General features: G+C 41.8%; 1 protein-coding gene across 32 annotated transcripts in view; it reads right to left on the reverse strand.

The window, feature by feature from the left end:
- Window positions 1–19,873, reverse strand: part of NRXN3 (neurexin 3) — a 1,580,128-nt gene that overhangs the window by 505,418 nt on the left and 1,054,837 nt on the right. Inside the window, exon 1 of one of the 32 annotated variants that reach the window (XM_084791329.1) lies at window positions 8,444–9,752. The exons of 28 other annotated variants lie outside the window; for them this stretch is intronic. In XM_084791329.1, the coding sequence (XP_084647455.1) occupies window positions 8,444–8,690 (247 nt within the window). In that variant the 5' untranslated portion in view covers window positions 8,691–9,752. Of the gene's footprint in view, window positions 1–8,443; window positions 9,753–19,873 lie in introns of those variants that run through there. 3 more of the 32 variants (XM_084791325.1, XM_084791328.1, XM_084791327.1) reach the window with 3 other exon arrangements.

The following is a 19,873-nucleotide window of genomic DNA, read 5'->3' on the forward strand; positions in this document are numbered from 1 at the left end:
CACAGAAAAGCAGCCTAAATATATAGTCCCAGTTCTGAAGCATATAATCTGTAAACTACAGGAACAGGCAGATCATTTCCATTAGTTTCTTATGTAGCAAAAACCACAATTTGCACCCAAAGCGTGTAATTATATTCAAATCCAGAAAGACTGCTTCAGAGAGAGTTGAAATTCATAGTTTGGGGGAAAGTCACTCAAGAGTACACACAGTGGTTTTAATGTGGGAGTGTGAGAAAAGTATTTCAAAACAATACAAATGAGGGCAAAGACAATGTAGTTATTCAGATTCCATGGGTTCCCTGTATACATAGGTGAGAATGACATGATACTTAAGGAAGTCAGAATGGAAACTAGGGACAAGCCCTTTATCTGTAACTTGTCATGCTTTCCATATATGGAGCAGTGACAGGTACAGGAAGATGTGGTTACCTTTTTCCTCTCCAGCCACTGAGACTCAACCAGAATGGTACAGTATCTGCCAGCACACAACCCCTTGAACTGTAGCACTTTCTCACACTAGGGTCCTTATGTAGGTGAAACCTTCAGTACAGCCCTAAAATTCTATTTCTGAACACAAAGCTAGACAACTCTTAGAAAGATCACGTGGTGGATTTACTTTAGCACAAGGCCAGGAAAGTTCAAAGCTGTCAGAGTACACACCTGTAGAATTTCACCTAGCTAAGGTGGGATTAGTGGGCAAAAAGAGAAGTGGGAGACAGGTTGCAGCTATAGTCCTGAAGGAATGAGCATTTGACCTTATCTATTGTAATTGGGAAGAAAGAAAGGCCGTGAACTTGAACTCATATTTCCTGGCTTTCTCACTATTTCTGACACTGTCTGGGCATCTATAGCTCAGTTCTTACTTTGCTCATGTGAAAAACTGAGCCCTTGGATCCCTAGACTTCTATGCGAATAACTCTGTGCCTTTGAGGAAGTCCATGCCTCCCCCTCCTACTGCCTTTTTTTTTGTAAGTTAGCATCCGTCTTCTAGTGTAAATGGATAATGTGGCATCAACCACATTCTTGGGTTCAAATAGGCCCAGGCAAGCTGTCACATTTGAGTATTTATTACCAATTTTACACACACCTTCAGATGTGTGCCAATTCGCTGTTCCAAAGGCCTCAATGGCATGTGTACTCTATTCCTGACACGAGATTGGTGTGTGTTTCTTTCTGTTTCTTGAGATAATGGACTATGTGGTACATTAGAAAGGTGAGGAGCCCTGTGGTTAGAATTGGGCTTGAATCTGGTGTTATCAGCCTATTACTTTAGTCAAGTCACTTATCCTTTCTGGGACTCAGTGGTTTCAATTGTAAAATAATACCCACTGTATTAACTTCCAAGGCTTGTTTGGACTAGATGAACCCATGCAGAAAAACCATCTGGAAGTGTTGGACACACAGTGGGTGTCCATGACACACAGCTATGATCCAAGCAAGCCTCCCTCAAAATGTGAGCTGCAAGAAGAAAATGCCTTGCTCTTTATAAACTCACCTGCTCTGCCTCCTGCCCTGATGTAGCTAAACACAGCAGCATGTTTTAAACACAACACAGAAACTCCTTGCTTCGTACTAATAAGGTGTATTTAAGTGAAACCTTTATTCTTTCCAACTCAGCATGGCTATGTAAATTTGGACTTCAGCCTTCCTACCGCCACAGTGTGCTTCTCTTTACATGGGCTGTTTCTGAAGGGGAGAAGGAAAACCTGGCTGGGAGGGGAGGGGGCTTTGGTAACATTTTCTGACAATTAGGAAAATAGGCCTATATAGCACAATGCCGTACCTGTGGGATTCAGAGGGGTTGAAGGCACACAGGAGTGTGCCTGAAAGATACAGGAGTGTGAGATCATTCAGTGTGCATGCTGCACAGCACAGGGAGAAACAGCCTCATTTAATGCCCCCATAAGGTGAGAAAGAAATAAGACAGAAGGGGGATGTTTTCTCCAGCTACAGAATTAAAGCACAGAAACAATGCATGTCACTCCAGGAAGAAGGAAGAGGAAGAGTTAAAAGATCAAGATTCTCACAGAAAGGCTAGAAGCTAAAAAGAGCAACCATAGCAGGCTGCCAGGCTCATGTAGTTAGCAAGAAGAAAACCCTGCAATGAACTCTAGGGCCTTGCAGTATTCTTCCCATAAGAACTCTGTCTCTAAATCCAGACTGTAAAGCATGCAATCTACCATGTTCCTATCTATTCTATAACACCTGGGCTCTGAAACATAAAACTTCAAAGAAAAAGAAGATGGCATTAAAATAAGTTTTCCATTTCCATATCTAAAGAAAGTTGACCTAAAAGCAGAAGTTATTATCTACTGTAAAGTATGTTTGTTTGTTTACTTTTTATTCTACTTCCCAATGCATACCAAAAGCAGGAATGCTTGAATTCTGCATTGATTTATTAATATTTGTAATTTCAAAACATGGGCTCAGAATCTTTTCTAAGACCTCATCCTTTTTAGTTCCCAAGATCTCTGAGCTTCTAAAGATTATGTTACAATTTGCTAACCATGGTTAGTACTTACCAGGCATGGATTTCTACTTAAGGAGAGAGCTGTACGTCACAGTTTGATTTCTGTACTGTGTAATCTCCCACTAGTTTAAAAACAAGAAAATGTTCACGAAGGCATTCTCCTCTACATTTTTCCCCAAAAGTAGTATGCAAATGAAGTAGTTCTTCAGAGGCCAAAAGTCTTGGTGTAGATAGAAAAGTAAAAGGAACTCGTGGATACAATATCTTTAACCTGCCTGGCAGCAAGCTTTTAACAAGAAAAGTTCAGGTTAACGGGAGAAGGTAGCAATGACATTATAGTTTCTCTTACAAAACGTGTCACCTGTATGAGACACGTGCACTATGCAATACATAATTTTTCCTCTGGAAAACTTTGTGCCTATAACAGACAAGTAGTACTATCAACTATTCACGTTTAAAAACAAGGAGCATGCCTCTCAGTCAGGCACAAGGGCTGAGACACAGGCCATTCAACATTCAACCCTAAGTCCTGTGCTTGACTGACTGATCTCACCCACACCTGATACCCCACCAGCCATTTGAACTCCACTACCATTCACCACTGAGATCCTCGTTAGCACACAGTCTCAAGACTCTCTTTTAAAAGAAGTATCTGAAGTAGGGAAAGAAAGAGAAAGGAGGAGGAGGAGGAGAAGGAGGAGGAAGAAGAAGAAAGAGGAGGAAGAAGAAGAAGAATGAGGAGAAAGAGGGAGGAATAAATAAAAAGGGAAGGACGGAAGGAAGGAAGGAAAGATAAAGGCAGGGAGGCAGGGAGGGAAGAAAGGAAAGGGAGGAGAGAGAAAAAGAAGGACAGAGGAAATTATTTTCCAAAAGAACTGAACATCTTGCTTCAAATTAAAAGCAACTTTATAATGCACAACATGGGTTTTTAGTCATTTCACTAGAGCATTACAACTGATAAAGTAGGCAGGCTACAACATTTATATTTATAAATAAATTTTTATATAAAAGACAACTGGAAAATATTGAGATGATACTTCTTTTAAAGTGGTCACATTTTTTTTCTGCTGTCAAAAAAATAATCATTTATATGTAGTTAATCTGTATTTCCTCATTTAAAGATGAAAAAATGAAGATCTAGGGGTGTGTGTGTTTGTGTGTGTGTGTGTGTGTGTGAGAGAGAGAGAGAGAGAGAGAGAGAGAGAGAGAGAGAGAGAGAGAGAGAGAGAAAGAAAGAAAGCAGCTATGGGTCTTAAAGAAGTCAGTGGGCAGGGAATCTGAGGATGGAGCTAGGAAGAGCAATAGGTCTGAGTAAGAAAGTCTCAAGTGGACATTAAACTGCACAGAGGTTGTGTCGGCATTCATGCAGACTTAGTCCTGCAGACACCAGCATCTGGACTCTGGCCCAGCAGCTCAGCCAAGAAGGCAAACAGAAGTTTACCCAATCTGCTGTCTTTGTGTTTGCCATTTATGTAAATAAAACTTTTCTTTTCGGGGTACCATCTTAGGATTTGGTAAATTGCTGTTATTGTACTCAGGGTTTATTTGTCTATTCTAACCATAATAGAGTCACTGAATTCATTAAACAAGTGGCACAGGTGGAGTGATGTCTAGCCCCCACCCTGGAGGTGCTACATTTACACCATCTCCTCAAAATGTGTACACAGAAGCCCCACTCAAGAGTAACTCAGAATGTGACTATTTGGAGATAGGTCCTGTAAAGAGGATATGAAAATAAGATGAAGCCATTAGGGTGGGCCTAATGCAGGCTAATGGGCCCTTAGAGAAGGAAAAACAGGAAAACAAAATACACCAGGGATGATGTACACAGAGAAAAGGAGAAAAGATGAAATGGGGGCTACAGTGGAAATGACCATCTGCAAACCACATAGAGAACTCGGGAGAAACCAAGCCTGCTCGCTTGCTGATTTCAACATTTAGTCTTCAGAGCTGCCACAAGACGGATTTCTGATTCTTCAAAGAAACCAGTGTGTGGTGCTTTGTTGTGGCAGCCACAGGAAACAAATATAGGAAGGAAGTTCAGAGGTTACCTTCACAGAGTTGTGTTCCTCCCAGGCTACCTAGGGTTGCAGAGAAGTAACGTTTCTGAAATCTGATAAGTTCAACAGTAAAATACAAAATAAAAATATAGTACCTCTGCCAGATTCAAAGTTTGAAATCGAGGCGTAAAGTTCTCGCTACAGAATTATATGCATAGCTAGTTGGTAAGGGGCTTTTACTCTCTCACACCCAAAGGCAGCTGTTAACATCTCTCATCTCCTGTGCCTCTGATAGTGTTTGGTCCCCCCACCTCCACCCTACATGGTGGCTGCAGCGATAGCATTTACAATCCTGACCAGCTTTATACTATGATACTATACTCTTCCCCTAAACTCTTTCAAGAGCCGGCTAATCTCCAAACCCACCACTTACCAGTGCATTTTAGAGAAGGAAAACAATGCACGCTGAGGATAAAGGAGAAAGCAATTTAATTAATTCATCACCAAGGCCAAAGACATATAAATCTTATCGTTTTATCCGTCAACCAACACTCTGAATTATTCAGTGTTCCTGATCTCAAGAAGGAAAGCTGAGAGAAAGTGGTTAGAAAGCAGCTTCTGAGAACCATAAAGTACTCCATGGATGAATGCAGAGCAAGCCCACTGCTGGGCAAACTTCATGGGCTAGTCCCAGAAAGGAAGTTGTGACAGAGTCTCATCCAAGACTCCTGGCCCCTGTGCCACCAGAGGGGCCACCACCATATCTGCTAAGGTAGTTTGAAACAGAACAAGACCTGTATGGAAATGAAGATTAGAAAATGAATACATTTAGCTGTTTACATGCTTTCTACAACTAAACCACCTAACTTATTCACACTTGCCTTATTTAATGCTGGAAACACAGCGTAAGACGGAAAAATAAGTGTGGAGAGGTATTTTTAGTAATGGGAGAATGAATTTTACAAAGGACATTTAGATTTTATATGAAATTATTTGACTTCCTGTTTGGGGCCCAGCTGTCCTCCTGTAGTTTTTAAAAACGTGGAAGCAGTTGTCTTCCATACTTATTTATCAATGTAGTTATAGGATCACGCTAAGCTGAACACCACAAAGTCTCATTAACTTACGTGTGTCTTGCAGATAGGACAAAGCCTGGTCCCTGAAAACTCTTCTCTGTCACCTGAGTGACTAATGGGCAAAAGAGCACATGAGAGGGGGATGGGCAGCCGGGAAGAAGAGATTGGAGCACGGAGGAGAAGGACATCAGATTCCATTTTTTTTTTTAAAGATCCATTCGATCTTGAAGTCCTAATCTGAGACTATTTGTACTGAGACCCCAGTAGTCTCTCCCAATTCTACAAATGATCTCAGCATCACTCTGGCTGCCCTGGAATAACAGACTTCACACAAATCTATAGCATAATCAATATTTTAAAGATCACCTCCAAGCAAGGATGAGAGCATGAGTGGAAACTACCTGCTGTTAGGAAGATTTCTGTTTTCCCCATCTGTCTTAGTAAGAATCCCACTACAGGGCATGGGGACGGGGGAAGGGGTTGCTGCTGAGTAGCAGGAGCTCTGAGGGTTTGGAGCTTCTTAGGAAGTTAGGAGAAGCATTAAGAAATTATATATATATATATGTATATATATATATAAACATATGTGTGTGCATATATACACACATATATGTAATGTTATAAACTTCTTGTTAATTGCTACTTCCCTTGGTTTCAAGTTTAGAAATATTAATTAAATATGAAAGTCACCTACTTAGTATCAATATATTTACTCTCCAAGTCCCATTTCAGTGGGATGGAGACTTCCTGAAACAAAACACCAAAGAGTAGAATTCAGAAGCTTTCTATTCTTAACCATGGCAGACCCATAGGTTTGATGCATCCTGCAGCTCTGCTGGATATGAAAGGCTTGTGAGGGGGGGTCTCTGGCCATTTCTTATTCTCTTTTTGTAAGTCAACCTGAATCTTATCTGCCAGGTAATGAGAAATTGCAATGAAAACCAGTCAAAGGGGTTTAGAGGGAACTGGTGTACCAAATTCTGCATAGATGAGGTAGAGAAAAAAATTAACCTGTATACAAATAGACACTTTTGAAAGGGAGGGTGCATATGAATAAGACAGGGAAGGGGGTTGGGATTTAGAAATCCTTCATGTACACTGTTCTGGAAATCCCATCACCTGCTAGTAGCTGCTTTTAACTGTTTACATCTTGAACAACAACGGCAAAAAAAAAAAAAAAAAAGAAGCAAGACCTTCCTCGCCTCTAACCTCTAACTAACACATAATCTTCATCTCCCTGGTGATCATTTACACTAATTAGCAAAATTTAGCTAATTATCACTCAGCGTTTCTATGTTTAATTATGGCTATTAGTAATAGTCTGTCTGGCTTCCCTTCTCTACCCTTTCTCAGGCTGTTTCTTCCTTAGGAGTTAAGTTTCCATTTTAATGGCATTGTCTCCCCCCGCGTGCCCCCCCCCCCCTCTCTCTCTCTCTCTCTCTCTCTCTCTCTCTCTCTCTCTCTCGTGTGTGTGTGTGTGTGTGTGTGTGTGTGTGTGTGTGTGTGTGTATAGCTCTTGCCTGGGCTTCTGTGCTTTTGTTTTGTTTGGTTTTGCCTTACTTTACATAGAGTCTCCAGCACACCCAACACAGGACATGGGGGTAACAGCAGCCAGGTGAGAAGCAAGCATTTGGGCATTCTCTTCATCACACTAGCCCATCCTACCAGACCTTACATGCCCTAAACTACTTGACCATTCCACCAGATGCGATTGGAAAAGAAAGAAGCAGCACGTGCTGGCACTCTCTCAGTGTGTTTCCGCTTAAAACAGCTTGGAGCAGGAGCCCCCAGGCTAGGAGCCAGTGGAAAGAATTACTTTCCTAATGGGGCCAGCATGCCTCAAAATATAAGCCAGGACAGGGCCCCTAGAGAGGTTCACAGCACAGGCACGAGAGGGCTGCTCATGCATTCTCTCTGTCTTTCCTATTCCCCTCATCATCAGCATAGAGTGCATAGTAAACACTTCTTCAAATGATTTACTACAGCAGGCTTCTGTCTTAGCTGCAGACATCAGCCTTTTAGAGGGAGCCTGCTCAGAGCTGGGTGTATTTCTATGAACCACAGGTCCCTTCCTTCAATAGCCATGATGCAAAGAGGGTTGTTTGGAGCAAAAATATATCATGCATGGCTTCTGTGAACCAGCCCATTCATACTGGCTTTAATTGAAAGATCACTTGCATAAACGGTGAATCAAAGATGCCATAATTTACACGGGTAAATTAGAAACGGTCTTAGCCTTATTTGACAGATTGCGTCCCCTCTCTAGTAGTTACCAATATTAGATGTGCTGTTTACGACATAGCTACTCTTTCCAACAGACACACAGGAAACTATAAAGCTGCCCAAATGAGTAATAACACCCACTAGCTGTTAACTATATTTTCTGCCTTCTTTGACTCAATTGTTCGCCCCAGACCTTTACCACACAGGTAACTTTATAACAGTTCTCTCAACTTCAGGCTGCCCCCCCCCCAAGGACCTGCTGTGGGCTATTTCTTTCACAACTAGCCCCCAAACAAAACCAGAGAAAGGAAGGTTGAATGAATGCAAGGTGAATAAATGACTTCTCAACGTGCCGCATCATTGGGAGTTATCTGATTGAGTTGGCTGCCACCACAAGTAGAAGGTAGGAGAGGGTAGAGAGTGTGTTCCCACTGACATCATCCAGGGTGCTGAGGAGGGGAGAACCTTTTATTGGAAAGTGAATAGCTGACAGCAAACAGCATTTTTGCCTTTAAGAAAAAAAGTGACAGTCTTTCCCTCTTGTGCACATGCAAGCCTTCTCGTAATTTCAACTTGAATTTTCCTGCTGTTCCCACCCTTGACCCTACCTGAGAGACGGAGTGGGTTAAAGGTTTGCAATGCCCCAGTAAAAGATAAAGAGCAGAGAGACCCACCGTGCCCTCCTCGAAGGGAAACAGGGGAGCGATAGATAGAAATAGGCACTGAGTGGTGCTTGCTGCCTTGGAAATGGTGCTCGTGCTGAGAGTGAGATCCCGGAGAGGAAGAGGAGGAGGAGGAGGAGGCTACGTTAGAAGAACTCCATACAGAGCTGACGATACATCCCCAGAAGAGAGACCAGATCCCAAGTGTCCAGGCCGGCCGGCGAGGAGGGCTCCGTCTTGCGTGGATTCTCAGGTGCATGGTCAACGCACTGGACCACTACAGATGGGCAGTTTAAATTCCAGCCAGTGAGCAATAACGAAGTTCATGATGCCCAGGGGCCCATCATAGCAGGAAGAAGAGTTGTCCAATTTGGGGATGGGGGAAGCAATAAGAGCTTGAGGGGTAATGATGGATCTGTTTCAAAAAAAGGAAAGAAAAGAAGGGAAAAGAAACTACAAAAAGAAACTAAAGATTAAAAAAAAAAAAGATAAAGCAAAGCCTCTTTTCTCCCCTCTGGAGTAGAAATTTAGGATGCAAGAGTCGACCCAGGTACAGCAAACCTGGAGAGCCCCGTCTTGTCACAATTTCAGGGAAGGACTCTGGAGGTTTCTTCCTGCTCTCTAGGTGCCTCAAGTCCGATGCTTTAACTGCATACTCTGGAAAGCCGCTCGGGGAAAGGTGGAAATGAAGAAAGAGGACAAAGCAGGGAAAAACCCAAGTAGGTTCACGCTAGTTAATCCCAATATCCAAGGAGTTTGGACATTTTTCCCCCTTCCTTTCTTGTTTCGACTTCCAAGCGATGCAATGCAGAGCTGCCAGGCAAAAAAAGGGGGGCTGCAGGTAGAAGAGTTCTCTTGCTCCGGGGAGCCTCCCTGGAAGGGCGCAAAGACTGTTAACCCTGAGTATCCTGGATGAGCGCCATGGTGCAACCGCCTTGAGTCCTGGGTTCCCAATGGGTTGAAAAAGCAGACAGCAGCAGCAGCCAGAGAAGGAAATCAAAAGGGACAGGAGGAAAAGAAACAGCACTGAGCTAGCCAATCAAAGCAACGTGGCAGGAGGTGGTGAGGAAGGAGCAGGGTGGGCTCAATCCGGGAGAGCACTAGAGGAGGTGGCCGGCAGGCAGCAAAGGCGGCCGAGAGAGGAGCGGGAGCTTGCAAAGTGCGCGCAACTGGGGAGGCACAGGTGAAGTGAAGCAAGGAGTTGGGGGAGCCAAATTCACAAATGGGCAAGTCATATGCAAATAGCGCACTCCGGAGAGCAAATCAGTGCAGCCGGTGTGCTCTGCCGAGGGACTGGCTGGCTCTGGAGGAGGGAGGGGAGGAGCCGCCCGGAATCCCAGCCCTCCCCATTCAAGAGTACGCTCGCTTGCAGCTTGCTCTCCTACACAGCGGCGCACGGGAGCTGGTGCTCTCCCTTCTTGCTTGAGTCCCACCCTGCCGTGTGTGCAGGATGGAGACCCATAAGCTTCTACTGCTCCTGCCGCCCAGATCTCCTTCCTGCTTCTCTCCCAGGATCCCTAAACCCAAACTCCGACGACTGAGGCACCCGGAAGGTTTTGGAAGAAATATCCAGGCAGAGGCACAGCCCAAGTGTCCCTAAACCAAAATAAACCCTAAGTCTGCCGGCGCACTAGACTGCCTGTGGTAGGTGTCTGGCTGTTCTTGCTGCTCCTGAGGCTGCCACTCTCCAGCGCGTGGCTCTGCTGAGACTGAACAGGAGACCAGGACACCACTCCTGTGTCAATGAATAGATAACAGAATCCCTGTTTCCGCTCTCGGAAGTAAAGGTTTTGGAGTGGCTAGCCCAGAGACTATAGAGTGAAGGGTTCCGTGGCTGCCGCTCTGCTCCTCCGAGGTGGTTTCCACCCACTCTAGACAGAACACCCTTGGAATTCAGGACCCAGAGAGAGCACCTTTAAGGCAAATGACAGTAAAGTGGGTGTACAAAGGAGAAGAGTAGCTGGCCTGTGCCTGACTTGCCCGGAAGATGATGATGATTCAGGCGCGTTGGATTCTCCCTAGTGCTGAGCACCAGCAAGTACTACCTAAATCTTCTGGGTAGGGCATGCACACAAGGGATGTGTAGGGGTGGGTGGGTGGGTGGGGTGATGGTAGCAGAGCATAGAAGGGGAGGGGTTGGAAAGGGGGAGTACAGGAGTGGGTGGCGTACGCAGCTCCTGTCATGGCCATCCGTGACTCTAGGAGGGGCTGGCCCAGAACCCTTTCCGCAAACAATGACACTATCCACTATTTCCACTAACTCCACTGAGTGGGAGTGTAAGAAGCAGGAGAAGGGCACATTTCCAGGCACCTCCTTCTGATCTGAGCCTTGCTAGTAGTTACTCTGCCCTAATCATCCACCTTCATTCTGTGGGAGGTAGGGTAGACATACACACACACACACACACACACACACACACACACACACATACATACACACACACACACACACACTATATATATATATATATATATATATATATATATATAGTTATATGTCTTTTAAAACAAAAGATGCTTATATATATATACAGATATAGATAGATAGATAGATAGATAGATAGATAGATATGCAAGGCTCAAATCTGTTATATATTTATGCTCATTGCAAACTCCCTAATGAGGATGAAGATTGGAAATTAAGACAGTGCTTTTCATCCTTGGAACATCCCAAGGACTTATTAAGGAAGTAGCCTTCAATAGATGATTATATACAACCTACAAGCTCTAATACCAACAGAATTTGCAATAGTGACTTAAGATTCTGATTCAAGAAGTTGTGGCTTCCTAAAGATCCATCTGCCCATGCCACCAGTGCCCTGGCTCACAGCTTCAGGGTGAGCCGAGGACATGGCCCATTGACAAGGCCTTACATGCTTTTTGGGGGGAGGTTTCAATACAATAACTTAACCAGAAACTTGTACTCAGAAACACCACAGCAGAGGTGGGTGTGGAATAGGTGGTGCTCGAATCTCCTCTATAGAGTATGGGGGATGTCTCCCTCTTTAGAAGGTTAGGAGTTTTAAATGAGAAAATACAGAATGCCTCTGGCATAAGACCTGGCAGTTAGTAACACAATTCCCTGTTATCTAGAAAAAAATTAGCTGAAGCTTCCAGAAGGTGAAGTGTGCAGTTAGGGTTGTATACTATTATTAGCAAAGCCAAGAAATTAAACATTATTTCTGACAGTTTATGATAACTCTTACTCTTATCAATTATTTCTTGATTTAGTTCCCCCAAAAAATTCCTGTTGCATTTTGAACTTGCTCTAACTCTGCCCCGTGACCTTAAAACGACTCAGGAGACCAGGCTTCTGATGTATTGGCCAGCTCCATTAACTAGATGTCCCAGACTCACTTCCCTCTTACTCCTCCACACTTTCTCTCTTCTGTTTGAATATACCAAGATATTTACCAACTCAAGCCTGCAAGGGCTTTGCTGGGATTTCTTGCTTGGGAGGCTTCCTCCAAGGCTGTCAGTTCACTTCACATCTTAGAGCATCTTTCTGCCTCTCACCTAAGACTAGCTACTGCCACCCCTGGCGGCTATTCTATGCTGTTGCTCTGATTTGTTTCTTTTGTAGCAAATGCTTCATCTGTTCATAATGTATATATCCTTAAAAGAAAAATGGTGAGCTCTCTGGCTGAGCCTTTGCCCCACTCTCTGAAGGCAGAGCCTTGGTCCCGCTCTCCTCTGCATCCCCTGTATGTGGCACATGGTTAACAAGTAGCAGGAAATGTTTGCTGAATAAATGAACCCAGTGGGCCAATTGCCAACCACGTCTTAGAATCTATTAGCTCTCCTACCATGAGTTTCACTGACCCATTTATCTGGCTTTAGTGACATTGATTTCCTAGAGACAAGCCTTCCAGAGTTGATATGCAGAACACTTATCTGTTTCATGATCTCCTGCTTTTCCAAGTTGGCACTGAATACTGGAGACTGTCTTGACTTTATCCGAAGGAAGCAAGAGGAGCCTAGATGGACATTCCAATTAATTCTCTGCCAGGATATAAAAGGAAAATAAACCCTTGATGCGGAATGGGATTGCAAACACGGCTGAGGCACTGCAGCTGGGACTATCCATTCTGTGTCTCCGTCTTATATTTTTTTTACTCCTCACAGAATGTCAGAAGAAGCAATTGTGGGTTCCAAGGAGGGAGATCCCATTTATGGGCATAGTTGAGTGAGGAGATGGCTAATCAGATAACAAATCCAAAGCTGCTTCATGTTGCTTCTTCTACTCTAAAGAGCTAAGCCGCAAGCATCCTGATGAACTGCACACCCTTCCCCAATTTAATATACTATTAAGTTTTTCATATGTCTTCCAATCCCTCCCTCTAGTCAACACGTTCTTATTTATATGTCTTTTCCAACTCCCATTCTTTCAGTCTAGCGCAGTTGCGTTAGGCCAGCTTATTTTGAGAATTTTGTCTCTGGAAATATGTTGGTATGTTTTAAACACCCCTCCCCCTTACAGCTAGAAACCCAGAAAAACCGTAGTCCCTGCCCAGCTTAGATGCTCCCACCTGCATTGTCCTTCCTGAATTCTGTCCTCTAATGGGCCCCTTTAATTGGGATCCCAGGCACATCAAATAGAGGAAGATAGGAGTCCACTTTTAGGAGACGATCATATTGAAAATTGTTATGCCCACCACAGACTTAAAGCCAAATTTATTTCATAGGAATGATCCATCTTAGCCCCCTGCATAAATCCGCCACATAAAACCCACATGTAGCCCTTTAGAATCTTGCATTTCTGAATGGAATGCTACTGGTGTGTAAACCCCTCTGGTAGCTGGGTCCACTGGGGAAATCGCTGGACCTCTCAGTGCATTGCGCTCCAGAGGTTGTCATCCTAGACTTCCTCTCCTGGCTCTTTTAATATCCTCTCTCTCTCTTCTCTCCTCAGGAAACAATCCAAACAGAAGAGAAGAAAATCTTTACTCTTAATTCTTTATTTTGTTTTGTTCATCACCTCAGCTTACAAGCAGTATAAGGAATCTGTTGGCTTCTAAAATAAGCCTCCTACTTGTAGTTAAAAGTGTCAGGCGTCAGAAAGCTAATGTGAAGTTGCCCTGTCCACCGTCCCTCATGGTACATTTTATCTCCGCACCTGCCTCTTCTCACTTGGATAGGCTCTGACGTGCCACTTCACTGTCAGCAGGAGATACCTGTCAAGTTCGCCACTGCCGGCACATCTAATGTGATTGCAGACTTAGAAAGACTAGAAAGCGCAGGCACAGCCTGACTCTGTGAGACCCAAGCCATCAAGGGAAGACCCACTTTTTCAGAAAACAAAGAATAGAAGTCCTTACTTGCTGTCCTCTCCACGGCTCCAATAGGCAGTTTGGGAAGAGAAAAACACAAAAGCCACCCTCCCCAAACTAAACTCTCATAATGTATAGTGAAATAAAAGTCCTGAAAAAATACAGGTGACTGTTAACATGGCTATAAATATATCCAGAGGTTCTTCCAGTGACACCATAAAGCAGTCGAACATTGCTTTATTATATGTCAAGAGATTTATTTATACCCACATAAGTCATTCTTCCGTTCATTTATTTAAGAAAGCCATCCTGGAAAAAAAAAAAAAAAAAGGCCGTTTTCGAGTATGTTTTCCTTTGGGGAGTATAAAAGAGGAAGTCTTTTCTTTTAAATATTACTCCTACATGAATTTGACTAAATGAAAATGACAGTAGCCTCTTTGTATAAATGTGTGGCTCAGAGAATACCTAGGTTGCTCTGGCATTTTTTTTTTTTTTACCTTTTATTGTTGAGAATTTGATACATGAATAGAATATGTTTTGTTTATGGCCATACCATTCTGAGCACGCCAGATCTTTTCTTCCTGTTTCTTTAAGTCATCCTTCTAATAAACATCATTATTCCCTTGTCCTCCTTGTGGCCACAGGAGGGATATCAGGCATGTAAATGTTGATCCAAATTTCTTTACATTTTCCAGATGTTTTGAGATTGATCAGTGGGGTTGGAAAATTTATAGTGTTTATATATATATATATATATATATATATATATATATATATATATATATATATATTCAAGGAAATGTATAAAAAGAGCTCCTTAGATAAGTTCCCTTGAATTCCAAATGAAATAATAATAATCATCATTTATTAAATAATTATTATGATTATTATTTATTTTACATCAAAGGCAGGGCCCTGCTCTCCAAAAGAGGTCTGGCATATATCCTTGCTAGACTGTACTAAACTACTGATATAAATCACTCATCCAAACCCTGCAACCTTAGCACTGTGAAGATCTCTCTCCAGTTTTGAGGAATTAAATAAGATGAACTATTGTTATACAAAGACAGACCGAATACTTTATGTTTGTGTGTGTAGTACCAGGACCTCGCACATGTGAAACAAGCTCTCAACCCCTGAACAACAGCCTGCAAACCTGAACAGAGTCATTTTATTGCATATTTATAAAATATGCCCCCCCAATCAAAGGTTTAGGGTGTCTTTTGAGCTGTTGACTTATTGCTATTTGGCAGCCTGAGATCAAAGTATATTTATTAGCTGCCATATAAGTTTTGAGAAGGTCTTTGGACAGTTTCTACTTTAGCCTCTCTGTTTTAAAATAAGAACACTCATACAACCAGGCATGGTGGTGCTCGCCTTTAATCTCAGCACTCGGGAGGCAGAGGCAAGTGGATCGCTGTGAGTTCGAGGCCAGCCTGGTCTACAAAAGTGAGTCCAGGACAGCCAAGGCTAACACAGAAAAATCCAGTCTGAAAAAAAGCCAAACCATACCAAAACAACAAACAAACAAACAAACAAACAAGAACACTCATACAAACTATAGATTCAAATGGCTAACACATGTGAAGTGTATGGCAACAGTGCCTGACATACAGAAAATGGTCAGCATCAATAACAATGACAGCTACAACAATTCTTCTGTTATTATCCTCGTCTTCTCCAGGGGATTCTTAAGAGGTTATTTCTGCAGCTAGCCCTTCCCTCGTGCTTGTCCAGATCTTCCGGGGAGTAACCCCAGCAACCCCAAGACACAGATGAAAATTCTCTCCTGGCTGCTTCCAGCATGCTGACTTGTCCTTGCCAGAAAAGAGGCCAGCTCCATCACACTCTTTTTACATTTGCCTTTTAAGGCAGCTCTATATATCTCTTCAAGGGGAAGTACGAAAAGCATTCCTTAGCTAAAACCCCTTGAAGTCCACATGAAATAATAATAATTTTAATAAAGATTGACTCAGAACCAGATAATACCAACAACTGATGGCCAGCATTGTGTTGTAGTTGTTTTCCATGGCAGGGTGGGGACTCACTGGATCTCAGTTGGCTTTGGGATCTGCAAAGCCTTTTCTGATCTTCTATTTCATTTTCTCACTGTCTTCTAATTCTAATTAACTGGCCTTCTTCCTGAAAGGTACACTTTCCAAAACCTTATTAATTTCCATTGACTTTATGAAGAATTTCATTAGCATTGAATCATCTTTTTTTTTTTTTTTTAATACTGATGAGTCTACTTTTGAGCTAAGTTCTACTCAGTATATAAAGAACCCACAACCTTTGCCCATCACGTCAGGGCATCTACTTCTTTAATCCATGAATATTACCTTTAGGCTTACTAGGACAAGATGCTATGTAAAATGCAAAACACTCAGTGAGGAAGAACTTCAGGCCTAAGGAAGAAAGTGCTGTAATAGGCTAAAACCCGATGAAGAGTCATACCATAAATCCCACAGCAAGTGTGAGATTAAAGGTGTAAAGCAGGTACACATACTAGACAATGGAACTTATCTACCATGGCAAGAGGAAGAAGATTTGGTGTGGATTCACAGGCAAGGTGACACATGCGTGAAACATTGCAAGACAGATATCCACGTCCTATGCATCACTGTTTTGCCCTGAGCAGTTTTGAATTCTCCAACCTTGTTTCCTAGACAGTAGAGTGATTCATAATCCCTAGATCATAGAACCTTTTAGGATTGGATGAAAACGTATATTGAAATAGATAATTTTATGTTAATGTTTACTATATGAACGTGATCTAAAATAAATTGAAATCAGAAAGAGGAATCTAAAGGCAATTCTTAATGTAGGGAAGAATTGGGTACCTCCAGCTTCCCAGAGGCAAACCTCTCTGTTTGTTAAATGGTCAGTGTCTGAGAAACTCTGGAAGGATTCAATGTTTTCATTCTATGAATGAGATAAGTATGACAGAGGATAATGAAAGACAAGAAAAGAGAAGGGGGAAGAGAAAGTGCAAACACACATGGAGGCACCACAGGAAGTACATACGTCCACAGCCCTCTTTATGTCTAAGGGCTGGGTTGCTGCACTACAAGATGCTACGCAAATTCCATAAGGAGTCAAAATAATTAAACTAGTGCTTACTCATCTTTCATTTTGTTGATTTATTCTAGGTTTTTTTTTTTGGAGAAATATTCTTCTTAGAATTTTCATCTCACTCTCTATTCTGTGGGCAATACATAATTTAAGAGAAGCAGGGATCTGAAACAATCAGCAAATATTTTATTTTTTAATCCATAAAAGGGCTGGGGTTTTGTCTCAGTGGTAGAGAGCCTTACTCTCATGGACGAGGCTTTAAGTTCAAACCCAAATACTACCAAAACAAACAAACAACACACACACACACGTGTGTGTGAGCAGGGATGTTAAATGCTATGTTTATATTGGTTTAATAGGCTTAAATCCATATAACAGAAAAACCTTGAGAGAATGGAAGAATACACCCCTACTGGGAGGTACAGTGCTACCTGAGGAGCTTTGGAAATGTTTGCAAGATGGGTAATAAGGGCATGGTTCAGTGACGATAAGGACATTTCAGAGCCATTAGAGTAGTTGGAGGCTAGGCACTGAAATCAGAGTTCATACTGGAGATAGGACAGGCTGTTCTTGAAATAGATGAAGCCACACTGATAGACTATTTTAGCATCAATGATATCTATGTTTTAAGGTCTGCCACCTTCAGTGTGGACAGGCAGAATTATTGGCATTTTCTGTCTTCCCACAGCACCGTTCTGTTAACACTTGTGACATTCTGTTGTTGTCAGTTAGTCTCTATCTTGGTAAGCTATATATTTCACAAAAACAGGATGTACTAAAACTGTTTGATCTTAGACTAAATGAACTGTTCAAGTTCCAAGGTCAGACAGCATAAGTTCTTGTTCCTTTTCCTTCTTTTTAAACTAGCTCCCATGGCACTGAATAAATTACTTAGCCTCTATTTACCTGTATTATTATAGATGAGCGTAAGATAGGAATATTCTTGATCTCAAACTTAGGATAATCCTAAGATCAATGGGAAACTGTGGACATTCGTTGGTTAACACAAACACACACATACATACACACACACACACACACACACACACACACACACACACACATACAGACACACACACACACACATACAGACATCTCTTTTATAAGGAAGAAGTTTTCAGGACTTGGAGCTGCTATGAAATCAGAAGGGGGATCTTGCAAGTCCATGAGCGTCCCATCACAGGAAAGGTTCATGCAGTACATGTTTGGTAAGAAACGTGGAGTAGGTGAGGGACAGAACTTGTCTTACAAACAAGATTACACATATATGAAATTTTTGTTGAGCTTTCTCTTTGCTTCCCACTTCTACATTTGCTTAAACGTCATCATCACCTGGCCTCATCCTGAGGATCAAACCCAACTCCTAGATGCTGCAAAGACTTGAAATTTAAAAAATTGAAACAGTATGCACCAGGGTTAGGAAAGTTAGCCTTCTACAAAAGTGGTAGCATTGTTGCATGAGAGTTTAATCTCTATTATTGCACACAGAACAAGTTCTCTTTAGACATGTTAACAATTTTGTTTCTATTTTAGATAGCAAATATTTTTTCTACTGCAACACCTACACATCTGCTGTCCCTGTGATCTAAAAAGCCATTGTTCGGTGATACAAATTTTTTTGCTATGGAAAGGGTGTGATTCCCTCAGCTCTTCCGTCCTTTAATTCTCAGCCAAAAACCATGGTGGACCAAACATAAATAAAAAATGGCTTAAACACTCTGGGATGCTAAGTAGCAAAGTAGAACTACATTTTTTTCACTTGTTTTATGTGGTGCATGTGTGAATGTGTGTGTGTGTGTGTGTGTGTGTGTGTGTGTGCCATAGCATGCATGTGGAGATCAGAGAATAATTTGCCAGTGCTGCCTTCAAGGGTTTAGTCCAGATACTCAGTCTTGGCGACAAGTGTCTTTACCATCTTCACCTATGGAATCTTCTGGCCACGCCCACTTTTTCTTTCTTTTTTCTTTTTAACCAACACAAGGACACTCTTCAACAGCTGGTGTAGACAAGTGGGCATTTAGGAGACATGTAAGTTAAAGAAACTGAGATGTCGAGACAGAATGATTGTTTTAATACTGTATAACATATCTTCATCAGAACAACCGGCATATTCTTGGAAATCATTCTAGAACAAAGTATTTACAGCTCCTATTGCAACATGGATCAATATGAAATAAGCAAATAAAAACAGAATACAATAGGAAAATAATTTGGCATGTGAGAATAAGTACCTCAAAAATTATATTATCTATCAAAGTAAGATAAGTTAGTAAAATAAATATGGTTGAAATTATTAACTGAAGAAAGTATGCCATCAATACAGAAAAACATCTGTAATAAATGGCAAACTTAAAAAAAAACAGGCTTTTGAAAATGCAGCATAATTAACAGAAACAATGTAGTTGTTGGGTTATGTAGATGTAGCTAAAGAGGGAATTAATGAACTGCCACATAAACCTGGGGAAACGTCTCGACTTGCAGCACCCAGAGAAAGGGATTTCAGTAAAACAAAAGAGCAAAGAAAAGCCAAACATGCTTCTATTAAGACAAACTGGGGATAGAGTAGAGGAAAATAGAGATAGAAATATTTAAAAAGAAAATGGGAATTTTTTCATAGTCAAGTAATATGATATGTTTTGTTTAAAGATTATAGGCAAAGTAAAACAAATACACAAAATGCAATACTTCTAATTTATCATAGGCACATGAAAGAATACCAAAACTAAAACACAAAACCTTTAAACTGATGTATTAATTTTCAATAAAGTCCAGAAAACAATGAATGTTGTAGTATTGTGTGAAATAAAATGGTTATCAATCTAGATTTATATGTCACGGCAAATATTTTAAGAAGAAGGGTAGATCTAAAGTATTTTCTAAAAAGTTTGAGTAAGCTTACCACGAGAACTATCTCTTCATAAGGCCAGAGAAATGAAAAGCTACATCAGAGACAGTCACAAGCAAAAACACTGTTAGGATATAAGCAAACCCATATGAGGCGATAGCTCTGCCATAGCCAGAAGCAAGCCAAGCACAACCCGGAAATGCCAGGGCTCAGGAGACTGGAGCAGGAGGATTGACAGGCAGATCAGTGAGTCCA

Source organism: Acomys minous (assembly GCF_964271855.1).
Source record: "Acomys minous genome assembly, chromosome: 8".
Taxonomy (NCBI): domain Eukaryota; kingdom Metazoa; phylum Chordata; class Mammalia; order Rodentia; family Muridae; genus Acomys; species Acomys minous.